Here is a 24,169-nt window from a genome sequence, read left to right as displayed (position 1 = left end):
GTTCTCTGCTGACTATTTTAAAATGCTTTTATTTTCCTATATGCCCCTGCCTGTGCCTTTATGGCATCCAGGACTAGCTCTGCACACAGTCTCACCATTGCTGGTGGAGGAGTCCCCTCCTAAGGAGCAAATGCAATCTGAAAGAGCTTTCCTGTGCTCTTCCACCTCAAACTTTTCCTTTGCCTTCAAATATCATATCAAAACACCTTTCCTCCTTTCATTTTGCCTTTTAATTACATTCTTCTCTGTTATCAATGAACTCAATAATTTATATTATAAAACTCTAAAGTATTTTGAGATTCAGAATTTCAATATTATTATACATATCTGAAATGGGCTGCCTGATAATTTTTATAATCTTTGGCCCTCTGCCTCCCTTTGCCACCTTCCACATACGTGAGGTCTTCAGTTAGGATTGGCCACTGCTCAATAGAAGAAAAATCAAATTATCAGACATCAGACAGAGGCAGCAAACAGACGCAGCAGTTTGCGCAGCAGTTCACGCAGAAGGGCGCATGAAGGTACCTTTGTTTCTGTTCCCTGTGGTGTACGCTTCCTCAAGTATGGTCGTGACACACCGCACAGCGCGTTCCCCAGTGGCTGTTGGAGTTGCTGTGTCAGAGGCTGCGACCCAGACAGACCCTCTGACAGTAGATGCAGCCCTACAGGTGTCAGGCTGCAGGGAGTGCTTGGGGCCTCTCCGGGAGGCCTGGGCTGGCAGTCAGCTCTCCTGCAGGAAGGAGGTGTGCTGCTGTTGACGAGCTGTGTCGTCAGGTAAGGGAGTTACGGGAGGAGGTCAGTAGGCTGCGCAGCATCCGAGAAGCGGAGCAAGAGATAGACAGGGTATTCTCGGAGACTGTGCAGCTTCGGGAGTCCCAACCCCCTGCAGCAGTGGAGTTGCCAGAGGGCTCTGTGCTGTGTGAAACGGTACATCATAAATCATAGAAGAAGGCTGGAAACTGGTCACTGCTCGTGGGAGGAGAAAGGCTCCTACTCCTCCTGAAGAATTGCTGCTGAAGAACAGGTTTAGTGCCCTCCAGGATGAGGAGGAGATGGGCATGGCTGCAAGGGAAGTACCTGGGACAACAGACCCTGTGCCCTGCCGGAACACCCGGAAGAAGCGGCGGGTGATGGTTGTGGGGGACTCCCTGCTGCAGGGGACGGAGGCACCTATCTGCCGACCTGACCTCATGTCTAGAGAGGTTTGTGGCCTGCCGGGGGCTCATGTGAGAGATATCATGGAAAGACTGCCTAGGCTCGTCCATTCTTCGGACTCTTACCCACTGCTGCTCTTCCATGTGGGCGCCAATGACACCAAGGGCAAACTGGAGACCATCAAGCAGGATTTCAGAGCTCTGGGGATGGTGGTCAAGGGTCTGGGAGCCCAGGTCATCTTCTCCTCAATCCTGCCAGTGAGGGGGATGGATGAGAGGAGGAGGAGACGGACTTTCCAGGTTAACGACTGGCTGCGCCGCTGGTGTTGGCAACAGGGTTTTGGTTTCTATGACCATGAGACCCTGTTTGAAGATTGACAACTGATGGCGAGAGATGGGATCCACCTCACGAGGCGGGGCTCGCGGGTCTTTGCCAACAGGTTGGCCAACCTGGTAAGGAGGGCTTTAAACTAGGAAAGATGGGGGAAGGGGAGAGTTATAGTGACAGGGTAGTTGGCAAAAGACTGCTCAAGTCAGGATGCCTCCAGCAGGTGAATGCAGCCAGGGAAGTGCGCATGGGATGTGGCTATGGAGGATCCTCTTTTACCCCTCCTGGGAAACCTGCATGCTCGATCACCTCCCTGAAATGCCTGTACACCAATGCACGCAGCTTGGGGAACAAACAGGAAGAACTAGAGATCTGTGTGCGGTCGCAGGGCCATGATCTCATTGCCATTACAGAGACATGGTGGGATAGCTCGCATGACTGGAGTGCTGTCATGGATGGCTACATGCTTTTTAGGAAAGACAGGCCAGGAAAGCGAGGTGGTGGAGTTGCTCTTTATGTGAGAGAGCAACTGGAATGTATTGAGCTGTGCCTAGGGGTGGATGAAGAGCGAGTCGAGAGCTTATGGGTAAGGATCAAAGGGCAGGCTAGCATGGGTGACACTGTTGTGGGTGTTTACTACAGGCCACCTGATCAGGATGAGGAAGTCGATGAGGCCTTCTACAGACAGCTGGAAGTAGCCTCACGATCCCAGGCCCTGGTTCTCATGGGGGACTTCAACCACCCCGATATCTGCTGGAAAGACAACACAGCTAGGCACAAACAGTCCTGGAGGTTCCTGCAGAGCATTGGTGACAACTTCTTGACACAGGTGGTGGAGGAGCCAACAAGGAGAGGTGTGCTGCTGGACCTCGTACTAACAAACAAAGAAGGACTGGTGGAAGATGTGAAGGTCGGGGGCTGCCTTGGCTGCAGTGACCATGAGATGGTGGAGTTCAGGATCCTGCGAGGAGGCAGCAGGGCAACAAGTAGGATTGCAACCCTGGACTTCGGGAGAGCAAACTCTGGCCTCTTCAGGGACCTACTTAGAGGAATCCCATGGGTGAGGGCCCTAGAAGGAAGGGGCGTTCAAGAGAGCTGGTTAATATTCAAACATCACCTCCTCCAGGCTCAAGAGCGGTGCATCCCTATGAGTAGGAAGTCAAGCAAAGGAGGCAGGAGGCCTGCATGGATGAGCAAGGAGCTCCTGGCAAAACTCAACCAGAAGAAGGAAGCATAAAGAAAGTGGAAAGGGGGACAGGTCACTTGGGAGGAATATAGGAACGTTGTCAGAGTATGCAGGGATGCAATGAGGAAGGCTAAGGCCCATTTGGAATTAAATCTGGCTAGAGATGTCAAGGACAACAAGAAGGGCTTCTTCAAATACATCAGCAGCAAGAGGAAGACTAGGGAAAATGTGGGCCCTTTGCTGAATGGGGTGGGTGCCCTGGTGACAAAGGATGCAGAGAAGGCAGAGTTACTGAATGCCTTCTTTGCTTCAGTCTTTACTGCTCAGGCCAGCACTCAGGAACCCCAGATCCTGGAGGCAAGAGAGAAAGTCTGGAGGAAGGAAGACTTTCCCTTGGTGGAGGAGGAGTAGGTTAGAGATCATTTAAGCAAACTTGACACCCACAAATCCATGGGCCCTGATGGGATGCACCCACGAGTGCTGAGGGAGCTGGCGGACATTACTGCTAAGCCACTCTCCATCATCTTTGAAAGGTCATGGAGGACAGGAGAGGTGCCTGAGGACTGGAAGAAAGCCAATGTCACCCCAGTCTTCAAAAAGGGCAAGAAGGAGGACCCAGGGAACTACAGGCCAGTCAGCCTCACCTGCATCCCTGGAAAGGTGATGGAGCAGCTCATCCTGGAGGCCATTTCCAAGCATGTGGAGGAAAAGAAGGTGATCAGGAGTAGTCAGCATGGCTTCACCAAGGGGAAATCATGCCTAACCAACCTGATAGCCTTCTATGATGGAATGACTGGCTGGGGAGATGAGGGGAGAGCAGTGGATGTTGTCTACCTTGACTTCAGCAAGGCTTTCGACACTGTCTCCCATAGCATCCTCATAGACAAGCTCAGGAAGTGTGGGTTAGATGAGTGGACAGTGAGGTGGATTGAGAACTGGCTGAATGGCAGAGCTCGGAGGGTTGTGATCAGCGGTGCAGAGTCTAGTTGGAGGCCTGTAGCTAGCAGTGTCCCCCAGGGGTCAGTCCTGGGTCCAGTCTTCTTCAACTTCTTCATCAATGACCTGGATGAAGGCACAGAGTGCACCCTCAGCAAGTTTGCTGACGATACAAAACTGGGAGGAGTGGCCAATACACCAGAGAGCTGTGCTGCCATTCAGAGAGACCTGGACAGGCTGGAGAGGTGGGCGGAGAGGAACCTCATGAAGTTCAACAAAGGCAAGTGCAGGGTCCTGCACCTGGGGAGGAATAACCCCATGCACCAGTACAGGTTGGGGGTTGACCTGCTGGAAAGCAGCTCTGCGGAGAAGGACCTGGGAGTGCTGGTGGACACCAAGTTAAGCATGAGGCAGCAATGTGCCCTTGTGGCCAAGAAGGCCAATGGTATGCTGGGGTGCATCAGGAAGAGTGTTGCCAGCAGGTCGAGGGAGGTGATTCTCCCCCTCTACTCAGCCCTGCTGAGGCCACATCTGGAGTACTGCATCCAGCGCTGGGCTCCCCAGTACAAGAGGGATGTGGCACTACTGGAGCAAGTCCAGCGAAGGGCTACAAAGATGATGAGGGGACTGGAGCATCTCTCTTATGAGGAAAGGCTGAGAGAGCTGGGCCTGTTTAGCCTGGAGAAGAGAAGGCTGAGAGGGGATCTTATCAACGTGTACAAATATCTGAAGGGAGGGTGTCAAGAGGATGGGACCAGACTCTTTTCAGTGGTGCCCAGTGACAGGACACGAGGTAGCAGGCACAAACTGAAACACAGACAATTCCATCTGAACATGAGGAAAAACTTTTTCACTGTGAGGGTGACAGAGCACTGGAACAGGTTGCCCAGAGAGGTGGTGGAGTCTCCTTCTCTGGAGATATTCAAAACCCGCCTGGACGCAATCCTGTGTAACGTGCTCTAGGTGACCCTGCTTGAGCAGGGGAGTTGGACTAGATGATCTCCAGAGGTCCCTTCCAACCTCAACCATTCTGTGATTCTGTGACATTAACACAAATACTTAAATGTCATCAACTCCATCCTAACGCCTGTTGTACCACGTAAGCACCAAGCACAGGGGATAAAAGTAGAGAATCTGAAGTGCCACAGAGAAAGGATGTAGTGGCCATCGTTTTGCAGTTAGCAATACTTAAGGAGACTCAGAAGTGGCATTTGAGGAAAACTTTTGGGTGAAAGCAGCAATTGCAATCACACTTCTAAATAAAATGAGACTAGCACTGAACTGTTCTGAGCAGGAGAGAAGCAGCAGCATCTTCAAGAACTAACACCACCATCTTTATCAACTGTCACTGTTTATCACACTTATATATTGCGGCACTAATATGCTCACAGCTGGGAGGGAAAAATGAAAATTCTATGCTTAATGCACTCCAGAAGTTTTTTGTGAAAAAGTAAATGGCTTCTGACAGCTTTGTAGCCAGCCTGGGGCATCTTCACACAAACAGTTATCCTGTTTGTTTGAAAGTCCTTTAAGTTAGAGAAGGGCATCTGCAGATCTCATGGAACTGAGAGAACTCCTCCATAAAAGAATGATCAGGGCTTTTACATTTATGAAGCAATAAGGAGACATTTAGAGTGCCATCATCAAATTCAGAAGTAAACCTCAAATCGACAAGTGTTTTAGAAATAACACCTAACATAAAGAAAATAATCAAGATTAGGGAAAAAAATTCTCTCTTCTCCCTAGTCTAAAACATGTTTGACAGAATTTCTTTCTCACAGTTGTCTTCAATAGAGTTAATATTTCTGCTTCTTGTTCATGATGGGGAAGGACAGGGTAGTTTTTCAAGGAGTAGTTTTTCACACTTCAGCCACAGAGATTAAAATGTTTCAAAAGAGCAAAACCTAACAGTAAAACCATAAAAGGTGTCAGGGATCTTATAAAGGCATATAGTCAGAGCTGTTATTTTCTATTTTTATTTTAGTTAACTGTATTCTAATGAAAGGGAATATAAAGGTCTCAATCCTATCAAGCACATAGGGAGAAATTTTATACGGATCTCACTGAAGTCTCATAAGACTAAGGCAACTTTATAGCTATTCCAAAGACAAAACTGGAAGAAAAGAGTGATCAAGGTCAGATGGCAGATCACAAAGCTTACAAAGGCTGACATCCTAACGAGATGGATCAGATCAACAACAACAAGGCTTCTAAGGGATTTCTTCCTACATGGTTGGCAGCAAAAAATCAAACAACCTTCTCCTTGAAATGTGATAGCTACCTGAGGGCTCTCGATTTATGGCTAACAGGGGGAAGCACAGATTGTACAATGAATAATTGTTCCAATCATTTAACTGCCTTTCTCAGAGACTATTCAATTGTTTTTACTGAAAGATTAACTTTGTGGAGAAAGGATGAGAGAAAAGAGTACGGGGACAGCATGCAGTTAAAACTTTCAGCAACACCTGTAGTGGAGATCTTTTTTGGAACAAAAAAATTCTTCATTTTAACATTCATATTTTATTTTTATTTTTTTTAATCTCTAAGATGTTTGGGGTAGACATTTGCACCAAGTGCAGTTCTTCAGTGCAGTCCTGCCAGTGCCAACAGATCAAATATTTACTCACTTGTGTATTTCTTCAGTGTGAAAAAATCCTAGCAGGATCATTCCCTGGTTTGGAATGTGCTGAGTGTGAGAAATCATGAAGCAGCAGCAAGCTAGCATCATTTTGCAGTCCTGACACATACCCAATAGCAAACGCTGAACTCAGTTTACCTTTACAGGCCAGACCAAAAAATGCCAGTCCAGGCACAGGTTTATGTGCACACCACATGTCCCTGATTAGCAATATTCAGGAGAAGGGCAGGGGAAGCAGCCGGGGATGGTAACAGCTTCATTCGTCCAATTTTAATTGACTCCTGTATGTTTGTCAGATCCCTCAGAGCACTGTTCTTTCTGTTTTAACTTGTGCCAAAAGCTGAACTGGTCCTATTAACCACAGGGACCAAGCAAGCATGAAGTACAGATCAACTACAAGTAGAGAACAAAGTCTGTATTGCTTCTTTGAATTACATTTTAGATACTATCTGCACAGATTTTCAAGATCACAGATCACAGCTCAAGCTGCAAACCCAGTGAAATTAATCTTTATTCATGCAATTATACATGAAAGCAGGCTTTAATTCAGAGTCATTCTGTTTAATTTTCTTTTCCTACATTTGTATTCGTTTCTAAACTTTTTTTTTTTGAAGTTCCCATGGAAATGGTCATATGCTTCAGCAAGATCAAGACTATATTACTAGTTACTCTGAACAACTACGGACACAGTGGTATGCAATCAAACAGAAATATTCAATCCAAACAAGTCATTCAAATAAATAGCAATAATATTTTATGTAATTTGTACCTTCTCTGATGGTAATGAATGACCTAATTGAAAGCCCGAGTAAATTTGGTCCAGACTTGTAACTCTTTTTCAAGTACATATAAATAATAAGTGATGAAAATTCACATACAACATCACAGTTGAAAACACAGTGTTTACAAATCTTACCTCTGCTTTTATTTTATTGTCTCCAAAACAGAGGTGTTGCAAGTAAGCTGCGGCATTGGACTGGACGGAGGGGAATTGATGCTGTAACATCTGTATAACTTCAGGAAGCTCTGGATCTCGCCATCCAAACTCTCTGTGCAAAAACAAACAAGAAAGATTCAGCAAAAATTCTGCTGTTAGTGGATAAATGTGGCAAAAGTTTGGCCAACAACGAAGAAAGAATTATCTAAGTAATAAAACTTCAGATTTTCTGTTACTTTCAAAGTCAATATTCAATCAATTACGTAGCTAATTTCCCTTTTTAAACTGTACTTCTTTGAGAGAATGTTATAGGAAGTATATTTGGAGTGAATAACGTTATGGAATTAAGTCTCTAAGTGTTAAAGTCCTCTAGATAAAAAAGGCTATAGGAAATACTAATAAAAGGAAAGAAAGAAGAAAGATGATGATTATACTTTCTCTATTAAAATTAAAATTTGGAGTGCTAAGATCAAAACCCGAAAATTGTTTGCTATGAAATGCTACAGTCTGTAGAAGAGCCCTTTTTAATTACTGCGATCTTTATTTTATAAAAACTGCTATCTTACAGAGAAAATGATTACCTATTTTGTCTTTTGGTTTATTGTTTCCAGATATGGGGCATGCTAAATGCAAACCAATTATACAATTATATAATTATTACAATTGTACACTACACAATTATACACTTGATTACTTTTAAATCATCATCAATACTGCTCAAGTTAAAGCAACTAGACAAATACAAAGACTCAGTGTTTGGACTTTCATCTAATCCTACAATGCATGAAACAGCCTAGCATCACATGAAAACTGAACCTAAGAGTATTGAGCAAGACTCAGCAGGTATTCTGCAACTACCACAACTGCATTTTAAATTAATTTGTCACTTCAGGTAAATTTTTTCCCCTCTGTGTCTAAGGGTAAAAGCATTCATGAAAATGGCTTTGGACTTTGTGTCTCAGGAGCCACTCTGCATGAGATGCTTCCATTCTCCCAGGCCTTTTTTGTGTGGGAGAGCTAGTTCTTTGTGATTTTTTTTTGGGGGGGGGGTGAGGGTGAGTCCTCAAAAGTTGTGAAAAAGGTTTTAAGTTCTTTGTTGTCATTACTGGGGTCACCAGGGGGCTGCTTGACAAAAAACCCACAAGAGCTTTTGCAGAGTCCAGCTCTAGTATCTGAAAAAATATTCCTAATCATTATTAGTTCCCTTCCTGAATTAGAGGGATTCTGCTGCACTGAGGCCAAGTGTACATCACTGGATGAATTAATCTGAGTTTGGATAAAGCTTACAGTAGCTCTGCAGTCTGTCTCAAGTAAAATCAATCATTTTGCACATTTAATATAACAGTTCTCCAAGCCATTTCATTGAAACAAGCCTTGTTTTACACGAATAATGAATTATTATGAAACAGAGGTATTGTCTCATACAGGATCTTTGCCAGATTGAGAGTTTTCATTCTGGTTGTACCTTTATAAAGGTCCAGAATATGAAATGTAAAAAAAAATACACTCAGAATTTCACCTACTATTTCTGTTCTGACAAAGCAGATGTTAACTCATGAATATTAAATTTCACATTAAGTGTTTATTACAAAGAAAGCATAAAGATTTGACAACAAATCACACATCAGCTATTCCACTGGCTGTATTCCAGACTGCTGGCAAGCTCCTAATGGAGACCTTTTGCATAGCTTCAGAAAGATCCTAAAATTGAATATATATCTAGAAAATGCAGCACAACATTGTAAAAGGTGTCAGGGAAGTCCAAGAGCTTTGACAAGCCCTTGGAGGCAAACTGGGACACCAGGCAACTAACAAGATGTTGGAAGCAGTTTCAAGTATAGGATAAGGGCAATAGCTACTAACTACATGATCAGGATGTTAACAGCTCACAGAAATGACACAGAAGGGCACATATTGAAAATAAAGATGAATATCCTTTTGAGGTGTACAAGCAGTCCATCTCTCACAGAACTACTGCTTCACAGTGCTGGCAGACCTGAGCAGCCTCCACCGCCCACTCTCAAACTGAGGTGGTATTTGGAAAGATCCAGGCACCACTGTGGGCGACAGGCTGAGCATGAAATACTTTGCTGGTAAAAGATGGTTTCTCTCCATTACCTTCAGGGTACTGACTTACACAAGCTAGTATCTAACCCTTAATTTTGTTTTATTTTGATAAGATCTTACAACTAAAGATGAATGTGATGGCAAATACTACATTCCCAAGTATACTGGCATACTCTGACTCTGCTTACAGGTGGAAATAAGTGGTTATTTGATTGATCACTTAATTCTATTTAAGAATGAATAGTGCAATTCCATAAACACGCCATAGGTTTACACAGGTGAGTGACAGAATCAATGTTATTTTATGTGCTAGCTTTCTCTCATACTTATTTTCTCAGTTAGGATACCTAGGTAGCAATACATGTTAACAGGTTCTTCAACTACATGTTAGACCCACTTCATATATAACACAGTTCTCAAAGAAACAAATAAGCCTTTCAGAAAATATTTTCTAAAATAAAAGTAATTAAAAAAAAAACATACTGAAGAGAAATTGATTATCCCAGCTCCACTTCCAATTTGTTCTCGTTTTCAATACTAGCTCCCAGGTACGGGTATTTTAGAGAGGATCCAAAATACCGGAAGAAAACAGCTTACATGACAAGACAGTGAGTTGTAACAGTTCAAAGTAATTGCTTTTAACTAAATAACTATACTTCAAAGTGTCAGAACTTTTATCACCAAATTCTCTCCCAAAGGAAATTTCCCCCTCCATAAAAAGCCTATTACTTGGCAAAAAAAATCCCATTATTACGTGCAACAGTGCACCATGGAGCCTGATAACCAGCTCAGCTTCTTCTTCCTTTGTCCTGGCATCCAGGACAGAAGAGGCAACAAAGGGGCAGAGAAAAAGCTACCCAAAAGTCTCCTCCCTCAACGGACGAGATTTGGAGATGCTGACACAGCCAGTTCGCTTTCTTTGTATAAAAGCTCAGTGCTACAGAGCGATCTTAAGATGGCTCTATATCACCGAAATGTATGGCTGTGCAACGTCTAATGGCCTAGAAGAGTGGTATTTTTCTCCACTCATACACCACAAATAAAACAGTCTGTTTCTTTCATTTGTCCCCAATTCTGCTATCAGGTATGCAGCTCATAAATGAAGTCTCTAAAAAGGGACCTCTACTGGAATTATTTAGACATTTCCAAAACTGGATTTGGTTCTTCCACATGCAGAACATATATCAATTATCCCCAGGCAGCGTTCAAAGTTAGAGTTACGTCCACCAGCTTCAGGTTCCTTAATCAAAGGCTCAGATATTTGTTGCAATGAACCTGTAGCCTTCACATGGTATTTACACATGAAACCAATGCTGTGCCTACTTTCCCTCTCTGATCTCCAAAGAGAAAGGCTAACAAATAAGTGATGAATGAACACTCGTTGGAAATGACTGTGTGTGCACGGGTTGTACATAATTGGAAAAGTATTACAGAAAGATAAGCTTTTAACGTAGAATAGTGGGTTTGTCATGCAACTAGTTTTAAGAGAAATAAGGAACAAAGCAGAGAAGAAGATAAAATATTTAGCCCCAGTCTGCACTGTCATTTAAAGCAGACGGTCTCTAAAATGGTTATATTTTTAGTAGTTTCTAAATGAAATAGGGTAGCTATATAAAACAAATAAAAACTTCTGTCAACAGTTAAGGCTGCTTAATTAATTGTGATAATTTTAGCAGCCTTCAGGGCAAGGAGGACTAGTTTCCAGGAGTTTGTATTTTTTACATCTTTTAAAAAATCTCTTCTAGGGAAAAAAATAAATGAGCTAGGGAAAGAGAGAAAATTTTTTTTTTTTAAGCAAAGCTTCCAGCTCTATTAACAACATTTACTTCAAAATTAAAATGCTGATGCTATTTTTAGATCTGGCTTCATTAAAAAAAGTTAGGAGGGCTACTAAATGAAATCAAATGGATGGAAGAGCTTAAGGTCTTGAGCAGGAAGGAGGATTGGAATTTCTCTAAGATAAAGGTACAAAACTACCTGGAACATTTTGCATAAAAGAGGGAAAATTTTCAGGCCATGGCTCCAAGCCTACCTGTTTGACAAAAAATACATGTTAAAATAGAGAGCCAAACAGAAGGGAAGAAAAAAAACCAAAAAAGACTGATAAGGAAAGGAAGGTAGATCATGGAAGTCAAAAGATTTGGAATGGAATGAGAATTAGAAAACATTGCAAAATAAGCTGGGTTAGATCCTGGAAAGGAAAATAAAATTAAATAGCAAAATATCTTTTACTGCCTCCAAAGGAAAGTAATAGCAAGGTCAGCAAATGATGAAGATTATGGTCAGATTAAAGAAAGGGAAAAGGACAGTGACAATTACATCTACCTCCATTTCTGTGAAGCACCTGATATCATGCCACACGGAAATAAGCTAAACTGACAGCAAATGAGGATCAACAGTAGAATTACCAAGTAGAATCAAGCAAAATTTGAAACTGTAGTGAACAACCTAAATAAACACTAGCTGAATGTATGTGTCCTTTATCAACATTCTCCATACTTACAACACCTGAGAGAGGCAATGTGCGCAGATGGCGAAACAAGCCAGGAATTTGGAGCAACCCTGAGGAGGTAAGTGACACACCATTTTTGGGATGCCTATAAAAGTATCTGGGTAGGTGATCCAAAAATGAACAGTTAGCTAGCATATGCACATTCACGCTCTTCCACTATTGCCTATACTTTCCTTGGAATACCACCACTAGGCTGTTATGGTCAGCCACAGGCTTCTGGTGCTTTTGGGGGTTTTTCCATGAGAGAATTACAGCTGTGCAAGTACTTTGCATCTTTGACTGGAAAGTGGTAAGTGTGCCTCCAATCATCTCAGCAGGTTGTAAAAGTGCATTATTTCTCTACATCTGAAAAGCCTGACCAAGGCATGCCCAAGTTTTCCACCTTGTTTCCATGAAGAAAGCTGTCTCTAGGAATGCAAGACTGGTACTGTTCTGAATCCTTCCAAACCCAGAGTTTGAAGTGGTGCCTAATGCTCCATGGACTATATTAGGCTGTTGTCAGGGAATGGCAGAGGATTCCAAAGGGGAACACCAAGTTATATAAAAGCTGCCAGTATGTATGCCCAAAATACCACGATAGGCTGCTTTTTATGTGGGATCAACTGAAGAGAATCACCTAGGAGCTTGAGGAGATGCGATAACTCTGAAAATGGAACAGTATAAAGAGCAGTACCAAGGACTCCCATCTGGCTGACGGACAGCACAGATTCTGACTATCATATCCCAACCAACTCCCACTCCTCCTGTTATGCCACATAGGCATCTCAGAGAGTAAAGGAGATAAAGACTTCAGAGAGAGCTTAATTTACACAATAGAAAGCACTATGTATGTGGGATCACTTAAACATGCTGCATCTGTACATGAGTGATGCAAGTACTGCATCTGAATATTTGCTTGAATTTTGCCATAATTTCTTTTCTGCCACTATAAATGTTGCTCACACACGCAGAAAACCTGTTATATCTATATAAGCGCTGATTTTAAAAATGCTAAATAATAGCTTTTAAAAGCATATGTCTCTCCAGTTGGTAACTAAGGGTACACATGAGTTTCTCACAGAATTTGAGAAGCAGGTGTGATGGCTTCATATATTTTTTATCCATTGAGCACAGTAAATCACAAGAGAGCTTAGATTCTTATTTCCACTTTACTGTACATTATTAGAGCAGAATGTGAATGTTCACATCTGACCAAGCAGTTGGCAGAAGCCAGCACTGACACCCAGAGCTATTCCAGGCTCAGCAACGCTCCCCAAAGGCAGCACTGTGAAGATACCTGCTATAAAGAACCATATGGTTAACAAAGACTGAACTACCTACCACCAAGCATTTATCAAAGAAAGAGAATATCCAAATTTTACATACATTTTTTACAAAACTGTGTTTTTAAACCATACTTTTAGGCATGTGCTTGCATGTCTTAATAAGCATGCATATACATGAGAGAGTCTTACAGAAAGAGAGGTTATCATATATTAAGTGGTGCTCAAAGGCAAAGGCAATGCAATCTGAACAAAGGATAATCTTTCCTAGATTTCTAACTCACACACACTGAGGTACTCCTAATGCCAGCCTACAACATTTTGTGCTGAACATTTTTTGCTGAACATTTTTTGCTTTTTTTGTGCCTGGAGTTTGCTTGTTTTGCCTCCCAGAAATTCAAGAAAACAGCTTGAAAATCTCTTTTGCCTTATTTCTGAAAGGAGAGCTCTGAGAATGTATTCCTGGTAGTATTAGGAAAAAACAAATTACAGGTGGCTCAGGATCAAACACAAAGGAATTAAGAGTCAAGAGAAGATCAAAGAAAGAACTTCCTCCCATGTTTAAAGGAGAATATTTACTCCTATAAAGAATATTTTGAAGGGAGTACATCAGTAATATAGGAATCCCTCTTTAAGGACATTGTACCTTAGCACATATAAAAAAGAGCTCTAACAAGATGTTAAAATTAATTGGTAAGAAAATCCAAAAATATCTAAACAGAATCCATGGACAAAGATCATAGTATAAACAGAAGAAAGCTACCTAATAGCTCATTTTCTCACTTTCTATGATTCCACGACAATGGGCCAGACTAAACTGAGCATTTTTATACTTGGTTTGTTGCGAGTCAAATTTGAAATACTTCCTTAAAATACTTTTCCTTTTTCTAACATGCTTTCCCATACCTCCACACGTGTATGTATCCATAGTTGTTTCTTATTGCAGATTGTCAGCCAGCTCTGAATTATCTACTAGGGTTTAGAGGATGCAGTACTAATATATTTGCTTTGAAAACATAACATACACAAAAATTGGATACATTCAGCGCACAATTTTAGAAAATAAAACACAGATGCCAACCTCTGTTCCACTCACCTTAGAAAACCCTCAAAACCCTCCATCATATTCTTTTCTCTGGCTTCTAGTCAAACCTGGCCAAATAAATGTACAAAGCAACAAGCAAAATGATAACCTTCATCTTAAGCCCCAGATTCTTATCCATATCCACGAGATAATGCAAAAATGGCAGGTTTAGGCCTAATATAAACTCCTTAAGGCAACAATGAACAAATATAAGCAGAGAACTAATTGTACTTCTGCTTTGTCTTACAAGAAAGGTAAATTAAACAAAGACTACACTAATAACCTGATACTGGAAGAGTTAGGAACAAAAAAATCTGACATAGTTTAGACTAGATTTGAAAGCACAGAAGCAAGGACAGAGAAAAATACAAATAAAAATGTAAGTTCCAATAAAACAAATAAATACATTTAAGTTATGGTTTATTCCAACCTGAAACTGAATCCTATACACTTCTGTGTCTGCCTGTGGCACAGGAAGAAGAAAAAAGAGAAATTCTGTTCTGAGTTCCATATATATTTAAAAGCACAATAATTCCACCACAGTCCATGCTGCTGTAAGGATTATAGAAGAATGTGTGTGTGGCACTCTGTATGACAGGTACAAATGCATCTGGCATCATACAATCAGAGTAAATGTATAAATCTTGCCAAACCTGCAATTCTTGATTCTCACAAATTTCCACCATATGTTTTTTCTACTAATGCAGTTCTTAACACTTTCTGAAGAGTTGCCGTTAGCAAACAGTTTGCTTGCCAAATTGCTTGGGAACATCAAAGAATGTTTAAGGCAAATAACATTTTGATCACAGTAACCTCTTCATTCTTTTTTTTTATTACATGCACAACTGTAAATTTGATTTGCAGGCAAAAAAAGAAATATAGGAATTGCACAAGCAGAATCACAAAGAGGAGGAAACATTTCACTGTGGAGTCTAGTTGCATTTCAGGTATGGGAAAAGTGGATTTCAGAGTTCAGTCCTATTCAGACTTGAATGGGAAAAGATTTATAGAAAGATATGCTTGGCCCAACAGTTATGTATTTTCATTTGAGTAACATGCTTGAACTACTTACTGGGGTAAACTGCTACCTATTAGTACAGGCAGTGTTTGGATTCTGCCAGCAATACCTGGACCTACTTTACTGGATCAACAACTTCACTGAAACAAATGGATAACACTTTGCATCCTGGCAATGAGCCATGTAAATATTTAAGTGTATGATGCACGAACAGTTAATGACATCCGACTGCGTGTCAATATATGCTTTATTTTTATTTGAACATGTAGCTTATGTTTTCTCTAGATTTTGAATTTTGCATGGCTGACTCTAAAACAGCTGTACAAACATGTGGCAATACTGAAAATCTGTGGAAACAACCTTCATAATACTGCTCTTGATTTACATTTTCCTTCTTTCACACCTCTATGTGGCCTAATCTAGGAGAACACATACAAATGTCTACATAGCTTCATCATGATATACCATTTTTATTCTCGTTTCACAATGAATTTGTGTCTGTTAAAAAAGCACGGAGGAGGATCTGATTTGGAAGGGGCACAGAAGCCCTGTCCAGTTCTGCACAACAGCTAAAGGGATGTTCAACTTTATGCACAACTTCTCCCACGTCTTTAACAGAAACCACACACCTGTGGTCACAGCGCTAACCCAGCGTTTGAAAGAATCAGGTCTCCTCTACAGCAGAGGCCTAAAATGGACATGCATAATGGCAAATATTCCCTCTTGCATACTGAAAAATGCAGTTCTGCATTTGTATCTACTGTGTGTTTTCTAATACAGCATTACTTTTCTGTTTTTACATTACTACCCGTGATTTAGATTTTAAAATAAGAAAACCATAAGAAATAAGCTTGTGAAGGGGCAAGATAACTTTACCAGATGACTACTTCTAACTACTTCAACACGATAAAAAAAATTGTCTAGAGATGAGCCTTCTGTAGATTTCTAGAACATTCTCATCTTAAGAGAAAAAAGATTTTTTAAGATGATAAAGTTGACTAAGCATTATCTAATGACACTGGCCCATAAGATATTATTTATTGCTCTAGTTTACTGCCTCCACTACAGCACGATTACATGCAGAGGTATGAGTCTATCTGTTCGAGGTTACCCTTACTTCACCTACAAGTGTCTGTTTAATTGAAATATGTTTATGAATCTTTATTAAATCATCTTCCATGCTACTGACATTGCCCTTTACTCATTCATTCCCTCACTGCCAGCAAGGAAGCTTTTGAGAAAATGTTGGCTGTATCCTGAGGCTCCCCTGCCCTTGCTGGTACGACACTGTTTCTAGACTCTAGACTCTGGGATGGGGAGCAGGAAAAAAATTAGGGACTTCAGTGCTTTAGGATAGCTTTAATTTTGCCAGTTGTACTTTTTTTGTTTGGCAGGTTTTTTTGTTAGGAAGAGTTGCGTTATTCTTTGGGGAAATTGTCCTTTGCTGAATCAAAACAATCTTGAAAATCTGGTTTTGTATCTTCCTCTGCAGGTATTTGCATATACAAGGACTATTCCTAAACAGGCCAATAAGAGACGAAGCTCTTACAGTGTCTTTAAGCTGCTTAATTTTTCTTCTTTCCCTCTGCAATGCATAACATCTTTCTGAGCCTCTACTACACAAGGGCCTAACAGTAGCTTAATACATTGCAGCTGTGAAAATATGGCAAGTTAACCCTTCCAGGAAAGACCAGTTTACACTTTGTCTCCGTCTCCAGGAGTTCACACTTAACGGGAAAGATTTCACCACGTTGTGAGATTTTGCCCAGTGGGAGCACTGCTGTTACAGATGTATATAAGCTTTTCTCCTAGATCAGAAAGTGGAAATGTAGACTAGAGATTAAAGCAGCAGGCAGACTTAAACCTGAGGGATTCTAGCCTTGACTTTGTCATTGACTTATTACATCTGACACAGTTACTTACTTGAATGCCCTTCTCAGAGGTCTGATAGATTCTCTATCTCCGGAGATCTTTAAATCAAAACTGCCTCTTTTTCTAGAGGTAGTGTTCCCACTCAGAGGCTCTTAAACTTTTCTGTATTTCAGCAAGAGGGGAAAAAAGCTTTTGAGATCCTCTCTCTAGCCATGTAGAAATGTAGGCTTTCCAAAGAACACAGATTACACCACAAAATCCCTGTTTTGTTAGGGAAGTGGGAGGAATAGTTTAGAGCATAATATATTTATTTTATTTACCCATCACCACCATTAACAATTCATGTCATGCTAATCCGTAGTGAAGGAAGCTAGCATGCAGGCTACTCCGTGTGAAAACCTCCCATCATCCACACTCTCCTAAAGAGAAGCTTTAAAGTAACAACCAGCTCAACAGTTCCCAAAAGGTCCTGGGGTGATCGGCCGCTCTTCAGTCTAAGCTTTTAATGCCATGTTATTAAGCACAAAGAGTTTTGTGATAACCAAGGTAACGTCCCTGGCTCTCGTGCTTGTCTAAGCCTTCTGGCTTCAGTCGTTTCTCCTGATTCTCGCGGCTGTGAGAGGAGAACTGGGCCTCTATTTTTCCAGCAGGTGTGACTGAAATTCAGCTTTAGGGAAGAAAGCTTTTTCCAGGTTTGGGGAAATGAAAAAGCACACAAAATGGATGTTACCCTCCTATCCACAAATAAAAAGCCATCCTTGTGACCTACAGGCTGACACAAGAAAACAGGGAGTGCAAGAATCAGAACTGGGGTATTTTCTATGCATGCAAATACCAGACGATAGAAAATGTCAATGGTGTATATATAGTTTAGCAAAAGCTGTAGAAATTCTTTTTACAGCTGCAGGAGGAAAGGGAAAAGGAGTCCATCTGAAGTAGCAGAAAGTATCAATCCTAAATATCCTGTGTTATCTCGCTCCTTAGTAGTAACACCATCAAGTATAGTTCTTATCAAATACTTTACAGTATTCCCTGTCTTTCTGAGCACAGTAAACTCTAAACAGTAGACATATTTTTGATGCTTAAATAATTAATATTAAACAATAAAACTTTAAGTTGACTCAAAATATTATACAAATCGATTAGCTCCAGAATTTACCCTGAAACATGCAAACATACAGTCTGGAAAGCCAAGAGAAAAACCCATGTAAATTTTGATACTGAATTTAAAAAAAATCCTCATTTTCTGTTCTCCAACCACCTTCCCATTCAAACTTCTAGAAATGCAAGGGAACAAATCCTGTTCATTAAATCTGTAAGATGTACAATACTGTAAACACACTTGAATTTGATCTTCCTATTAAAGGAAAAGAGTAATGACTTTTTCTTCACCACTTTTACTTCAGTTTTCATCAAGCAGGAAAAATCTGGTTTCCTGCTTGCTACCTTGACGTCTCTCAACTTACAACCAGCAAAACAAAGCAAAAAGGAGGAGAAGCCAAAACAGAGAAAAGTGTTTTTACATCGATGACACTGAGTTTGCTGCAGAAGTAAGCTGCAGATTTGAAGTAAACTTAAAATAGAAATCTTATAGGTATATTATATAGTTCTACTTCAGTAAAATGCAACTCACAGAAAAACATCTTCTGAATGAGAAAAATACAACTCCTCTCAGTCGCCATCCTGTTAGCTTACAGTTTGACACTACTTTTCTGTCTATTATAAAAAGGATGAGATTACAGACTGTTTTGCAGAAATGCTTCTAGCTGAACTGTGAAATACCGTATACACCTAATACACTGCACAAAATAATCATGCAGTTGATTTGGGACAATTGCCCGTATTAACAAATGAGAAAAATACTACCAAGGATCCATCACGAAGAAATCAGAATCAATATCTCAAAGACAGCTTTAAACTAGAATATATTAAGGGGAAAATATATGCCTCGATCTATCAAAAACCTTTCCTCAGCTTGTGGAAGTACAGCTACATATAAAAGAATGATAAGATAATGTCGGTTGTGTGGTACTTATGCAGCATGGTTTGGGTGGGATTTTTCATCTGATATACTGAATTGGAGGGTCTATTAACTAATCAAAGAATTAAGCTGGTGTGTGACACTGTCAACTGCAAAAAGTACAGACTCAATTGCTTCTTTCCCTGTTTACCTCAAAGCCATTTTTTTCCAGACATAGGATAACCTTTTCCCCCAGATTTCCCTATCAAAGCTAAAAAGACAATGCCGCTCCCTCCAACTTGGAAACTTTATGCGTTCAGCTGATGCACTGATTCCAACTGTAAAAACACCCTGCAATTGCATCCTAGAACTCCAGTACGAATAATTGCCTCAGACTTCAGTGACCATGTTCTGACCATGTTGCACACACCTAAGCAACAGATACCACAGTTGTTTCTGAAACAGATTTCCAAAATATTTGTAATTTGAATTAGTTTAAACTGTGATTAGTTTCAAGATGCATTGCTTCTGCAGTGTGTGAAATTCATGTACCATGTGCTGTCCACACAAATCTATTCGTTTCTAACTAGATTATCACTTAAGAAATTAGATTTTGCTTTAAAATTAAATGAAAGCCATGAACACTGGAAGCCTTGGCTTCCAAAAATGAACAGTGGGTTCAGTTGCTAGACTGATAAAAAATGTAATGATGGGTGGTTTCAGTCATTTTTAATCAACCCTTGTTCACAAGCACTGAACCCATTTTGATCACCTTTTATTCTCTTTCCTCTCCTCCCCTGAAATGCACTCAGATCAATGGCTGAACACCATAATATGCTTTATGGAGGATGCAAGCATACTTGCACAGAATAGATACAATAGTCCTGTCTAGCTGGTAATCTACCAGTTGTCACACATGACAGAGCAATCTTTGATTTTTTTTAAAAAAATTTTAAAATAACCACTCATCTTTGCAAACACAGAAAATAGAAATGCTAATCCATGACCTAAAGCAGCTGAGATAAGGACACTCTTAGAAAGGTGGCAACAGGGGAGGAAGGAATGAAAAAAAGAGCAAATTTAGAGGAAAACAAATAGAGAAATATATTGAGCAGATATATCGAATATACTGAAGAAAGATGTAAGCAATCAGGCCAGTGGGGAAAAAATGATGACAAAGCATTACTATAGGTACAGGATTTCAAAAGACAGCAAGCTACAAATTTCAAAGTCAAGTTCTAATGCAACACACTTCACAGATTTTCAGCTGGGTGGTTTACACAAGGGAAGGCTGGGAGTGGGAAAAGTTTGAGATTTTTTTAGGTCAGTGTCAGAGCGCAGCAAACAGAGGCAGTGAACAGACGCAGCAGTTTGCGCAGCAGTGTTTGGGCTCTGACTAGAACTTGAGGATCTTGTTGGAAGTTGTGGGCTTCCTGAGGACCCCCGAGGAACTAGCAGGTGATTGCTGTGAACAGGAAAGGGGAAGCTAGGCAAGGACAACTGCAGGAGGCCTTGACTTCTCCTGGGAAAAGCTCCTGGGAAAAGCTCTAGCTAGGAGTGGCTGCTGCTAACGAGCTCTCTTGGTTGCCCCTGACCACAGGGAGTTGGGGCCTTTGATGCCAGTGGCCCTTGATTAGGGCGGTCAAGCACACTCTTAGCCAGTGCTAGGGAGAGGCCTATATAAGAGCCAGGCCTAGAGCGCAGCGAACAGAGGCAGCAGTTTGCGCAGCAGGGTGCGTGAAGGGACCTTCGTTTCTGTTCCCTGTGGTGTACGTTTCCTCAAGTATGGTCGTGACATGCCGCACAGCGCGTTCCCCAGTGGCTGTTGAAGTTGCTGTGTCAGAGGCTGGGACCCAGACCGACCCTCTGACAGTAGATGCGGCTCTACAGGTCTCAGGCTGCAGGGAGTGCTTGGGGCCTCTCCGGGAGGCCTGGGCCGGCAGTCAGCTCTCCTGAAGGAGGTGTGCTGCTGTTGACGAGTTGTGTCGTCAGGTAAGGGAGTTACGGGAGGAGGTCAGTAGGCTGCGCAGCATCCGAGAAGCGGAGCAAGAGATAGACAGGGTATTCTCGGAGACTGTGCAGCTTCGGGAGTCCCAACCCCCTGCAGCAGTGGAGTTGCCAGAGGGCTCTGTGCTGTGTGAAACGGTACATCATAAATCATAGAAGAAGGCTGGAAACTGGTCACTGCTCGTGGGAGGAGAAAGGCTCCTACTCCTCCTGAAGACTTGCAGCTGAAGAACAGGTTTAGTGCCCTCTGGGATGAGGAGGAGATGGGCATGGCTGCCAGGGAAGTACCTGGGACAACAGACCCTGTGCCCTGCCAGAACCCCCGGAAGAAGCGGCGGGTGATGGTTGTGGGGGACTCCCTGCTGCAGGGGACGGAGGCACCTATCTGCCGACCTGACCTCATGTCTAGAGAGGTTTGTGGCCTGCCGGGGGCTCGTGTGAGAGATGTCATGCAAAGACTGCCTAGGCTCGTCCATTCTTCGGACTCTTACCCACTGCTGCTCTTCCATGTGGGCGCCAATGACACCAAGGGCAAACTGGAGACCATCAAGCAGGATTTCAGAGCTCTGGGGATGGTGGTCAAGGGTCTGGGAGCCCAGGTCATCTTCTCCTCAATCCTGCCAGTGAGGGGGATGGATGAGAGGAGGAGGAGACGGACTTTCCAGGTTAACGACTGGCTGCGCCGCTGGTGTTGGCAACAGGGTTTTGGTTTCTATGACCATGAGACCCTGTTTGAAGATTGACAACTGATGGCGAGAGATGGGATCCACCTCACGAGGCGGGGCTCGCGGGTCTTTGCCAACAGGTTGGCCAACCTGGTAAGGAGGGCTTTAAACTAGGAAAGATGGGGGAAGGGGAGAGTTATAGTGACAGGGTAGTTGGCAAAAGACTGCTCAAGTCAGGATGCCTCCAGCAGGTGAATGCAGCCAGGGAAGTGCGCATGGGATGTGGCTATGGAGGATCCTCTTTTACCCCTCCTGGGAAACCTGCATGCTCGATCACCTCCCTGAAATGCCTGTACACCAATGCACGCAGCTTGGGGAACAAACAGGAAGAATTAGAGATCTGTGTGCGGTCGCAGGGCCATGATCTCATTGCCATTACAGAGACATGGTGGGATAGCTCGCATGACTGGAGTGCTGTCATGGATGGCTACGTGCTTTTTAGGAAAGACAGGCCAGGAAAGCGAGGTGGTGGAGTTGCTCTTTATGTGAGAGAGCAACTGGAATGTATTGAGCTGTGCCTAGGGGTGGATGAAGAGCGAGTCGAGAGCTTATGGGTAAGGATCAAAGGGCAGGCTAGCATGGGTGACACTGTTGTGGGTGTTTACTACAGGCCACCTGATCAGGATGAGGAAGTCGATGAGGCCTTCTACAGACAGCTGGAAGTAGCCTCACGATCCCAGGCCCTGGTTCTCATGGGGGACTTCAACCACCCCGATATCTGCTGGAAAGACAACACAGCTAGGCACAAACAGTCCTGGAGGTTCCTGCAGAGCATTGGTGACAACTTCTTGACACAGGTGGTGGAGGAGCCAACAAGGAGAGGTGTGCTGCTGGACCTCGTACTAACAAACAAAGAAGGACTGGTGGAAGATGTGAAGGTCGGGGGCTGCCTTGGCTGCAGTGACCATGAGATGGTGGAGTTCAGGATCCTGCGAGGAGGCAGCAGGGCAACAAGTAGGATTGCAACCCTGGACTTCGGGAGAGCAAACTCTGGCCTCTTCAGGGACCTACTTAGAGGAATCCCATGGGTGAGGGCCCTAGAAGGAAGGGGCGTTCAAGAGAGCTGGTTAATATTCAAACATCACCTCCTCCAGGCTCAAGAGCGGTGCATCCCTATGAGTAGGAAGTCAAGCAAAGGAGGCAGGAGGCCTGCATGGATGAGCAAGGAGCTCCTGGCAAAACTCAACCAGAAGAAGGAAGCATAAAGAAAGTGGAAAGGGGGACAGGTCACTTGGGAGGAATATAGGAACGTTGTCAGAGTATGCAGGGATGCAATGAGGAAGGCTAAGGCCCATTTGGAATTAAATCTGGCTAGAGATGTCAAGGACAACAAGAAGGGCTTCTTCAAATACATCAGCAGCAAGAGGAAGACTAGGGAAAATGTGGGCCCTTTGCTGAATGGGGTGGGTGCCCTGGTGACAAAGGATGCAGAGAAGGCAGAGTTACTGAATGCCTTCTTTGCTTCAGTCTTTACTGCTCAGGCCAGCACTCAGGAACCCCAGATCCTGGAGGCAAGAGAGAAAGTCTGGAGGAAGGAAGACTTTCCCTTGGTGGAGGAGGAGTAGGTTAGAGATCATTTAAGCAAACTTGACACCCACAAATCCATGGGCCCTGATGGGATGCACCCACGAGTGCTGAGGGAGCTGGCGGACATTACTGCTAAGCCACTCTCCATCATCTTTGAAAGGTCATGGAGGACAGGAGAGGTGCCTGAGGACTGGAAGAAAGCCAATGTCACCCCAGTCTTCAAAAAGGGCAAGAAGGAGGACCCAGGGAACTACAGGCCAGTCAGCCTCACCTGCATCCCTGGAAAGGTGATGGAGCAGCTCATCCTGGAGGCCATTTCCAAGCATGTGGAGGAAAAGAAGGTGATCAGGAGTAGTCAGCATGGCTTCACCAAGGGGAAATCATGCCTAACCAACCTGATAGCCTTCTATGATGGAATGACTGGCTGGGGAGATGAGGGGAGAGCAGTGGATGTTGTCTACCTTGACTTCAGCAAGGCTTTCGACACTGTCTCCCATAGCATCCTCATAGACAAGCTCAGGAAGTGTGGGTTAGATGAGTGGACAGTGAGGTGGATTGAGAACTGGCTGAATGGCAGAGCTCGGAGGGTTGTGATCAGCGGTGCAGAGTCTAGTTGGAGGCCTGTAGCTAGCGGTGTCCCCCAGGGGTCAGTCCTGGGTCCAGTCTTCTTCAACTTCTTCATCAATGACCTGGATGAAGGCACAGAGTGCACCCTCAGCAAGTTTGCTGACGATACAAAACTGGGAGGAGTGGCCAATACACCAGAGAGCTGTGCTGCCATTCAGAGAGACCTGGACAGGCTGGAGAGGTGGGCGGAGAGGAACCTCATGAAGTTCAACAAAGGCAAGTGCAGGGTCCTGCACCTGGGGAAGAATAACCCCATGCACCAGTACAGGTTGGGGGTTGACCTGCTGGAAAGCAGCTCTGCCAAGAAGGACCTGGGAGTGCTGCTGGAC

General features: G+C 43.0%; 1 protein-coding gene across 1 annotated transcript in view; it reads right to left on the bottom strand.

Annotated features, from left to right (window-relative positions):
• Positions 1-24,169, bottom strand: part of CTNND2 (catenin delta 2) — a 723,110-nt gene that overhangs the window by 170,753 nt on the left and 528,188 nt on the right. The window contains exon 10 of the mRNA XM_067291004.1: positions 7,159-7,291. Coding sequence (XP_067147105.1) covers positions 7,159-7,291 — 133 coding nt within the window. The remainder of the gene's footprint in view (positions 1-7,158; positions 7,292-24,169) is intronic.

The sequence above is a fragment of the Apteryx mantelli genome, chromosome 2 (assembly GCF_036417845.1).
Source record: "Apteryx mantelli isolate bAptMan1 chromosome 2, bAptMan1.hap1, whole genome shotgun sequence".
Taxonomy (NCBI): domain Eukaryota; kingdom Metazoa; phylum Chordata; class Aves; order Apterygiformes; family Apterygidae; genus Apteryx; species Apteryx mantelli.
The sequence above is the reverse complement of the archived record's forward strand: the minus strand, read 5'-3'. Positions and strand labels throughout refer to the sequence as shown.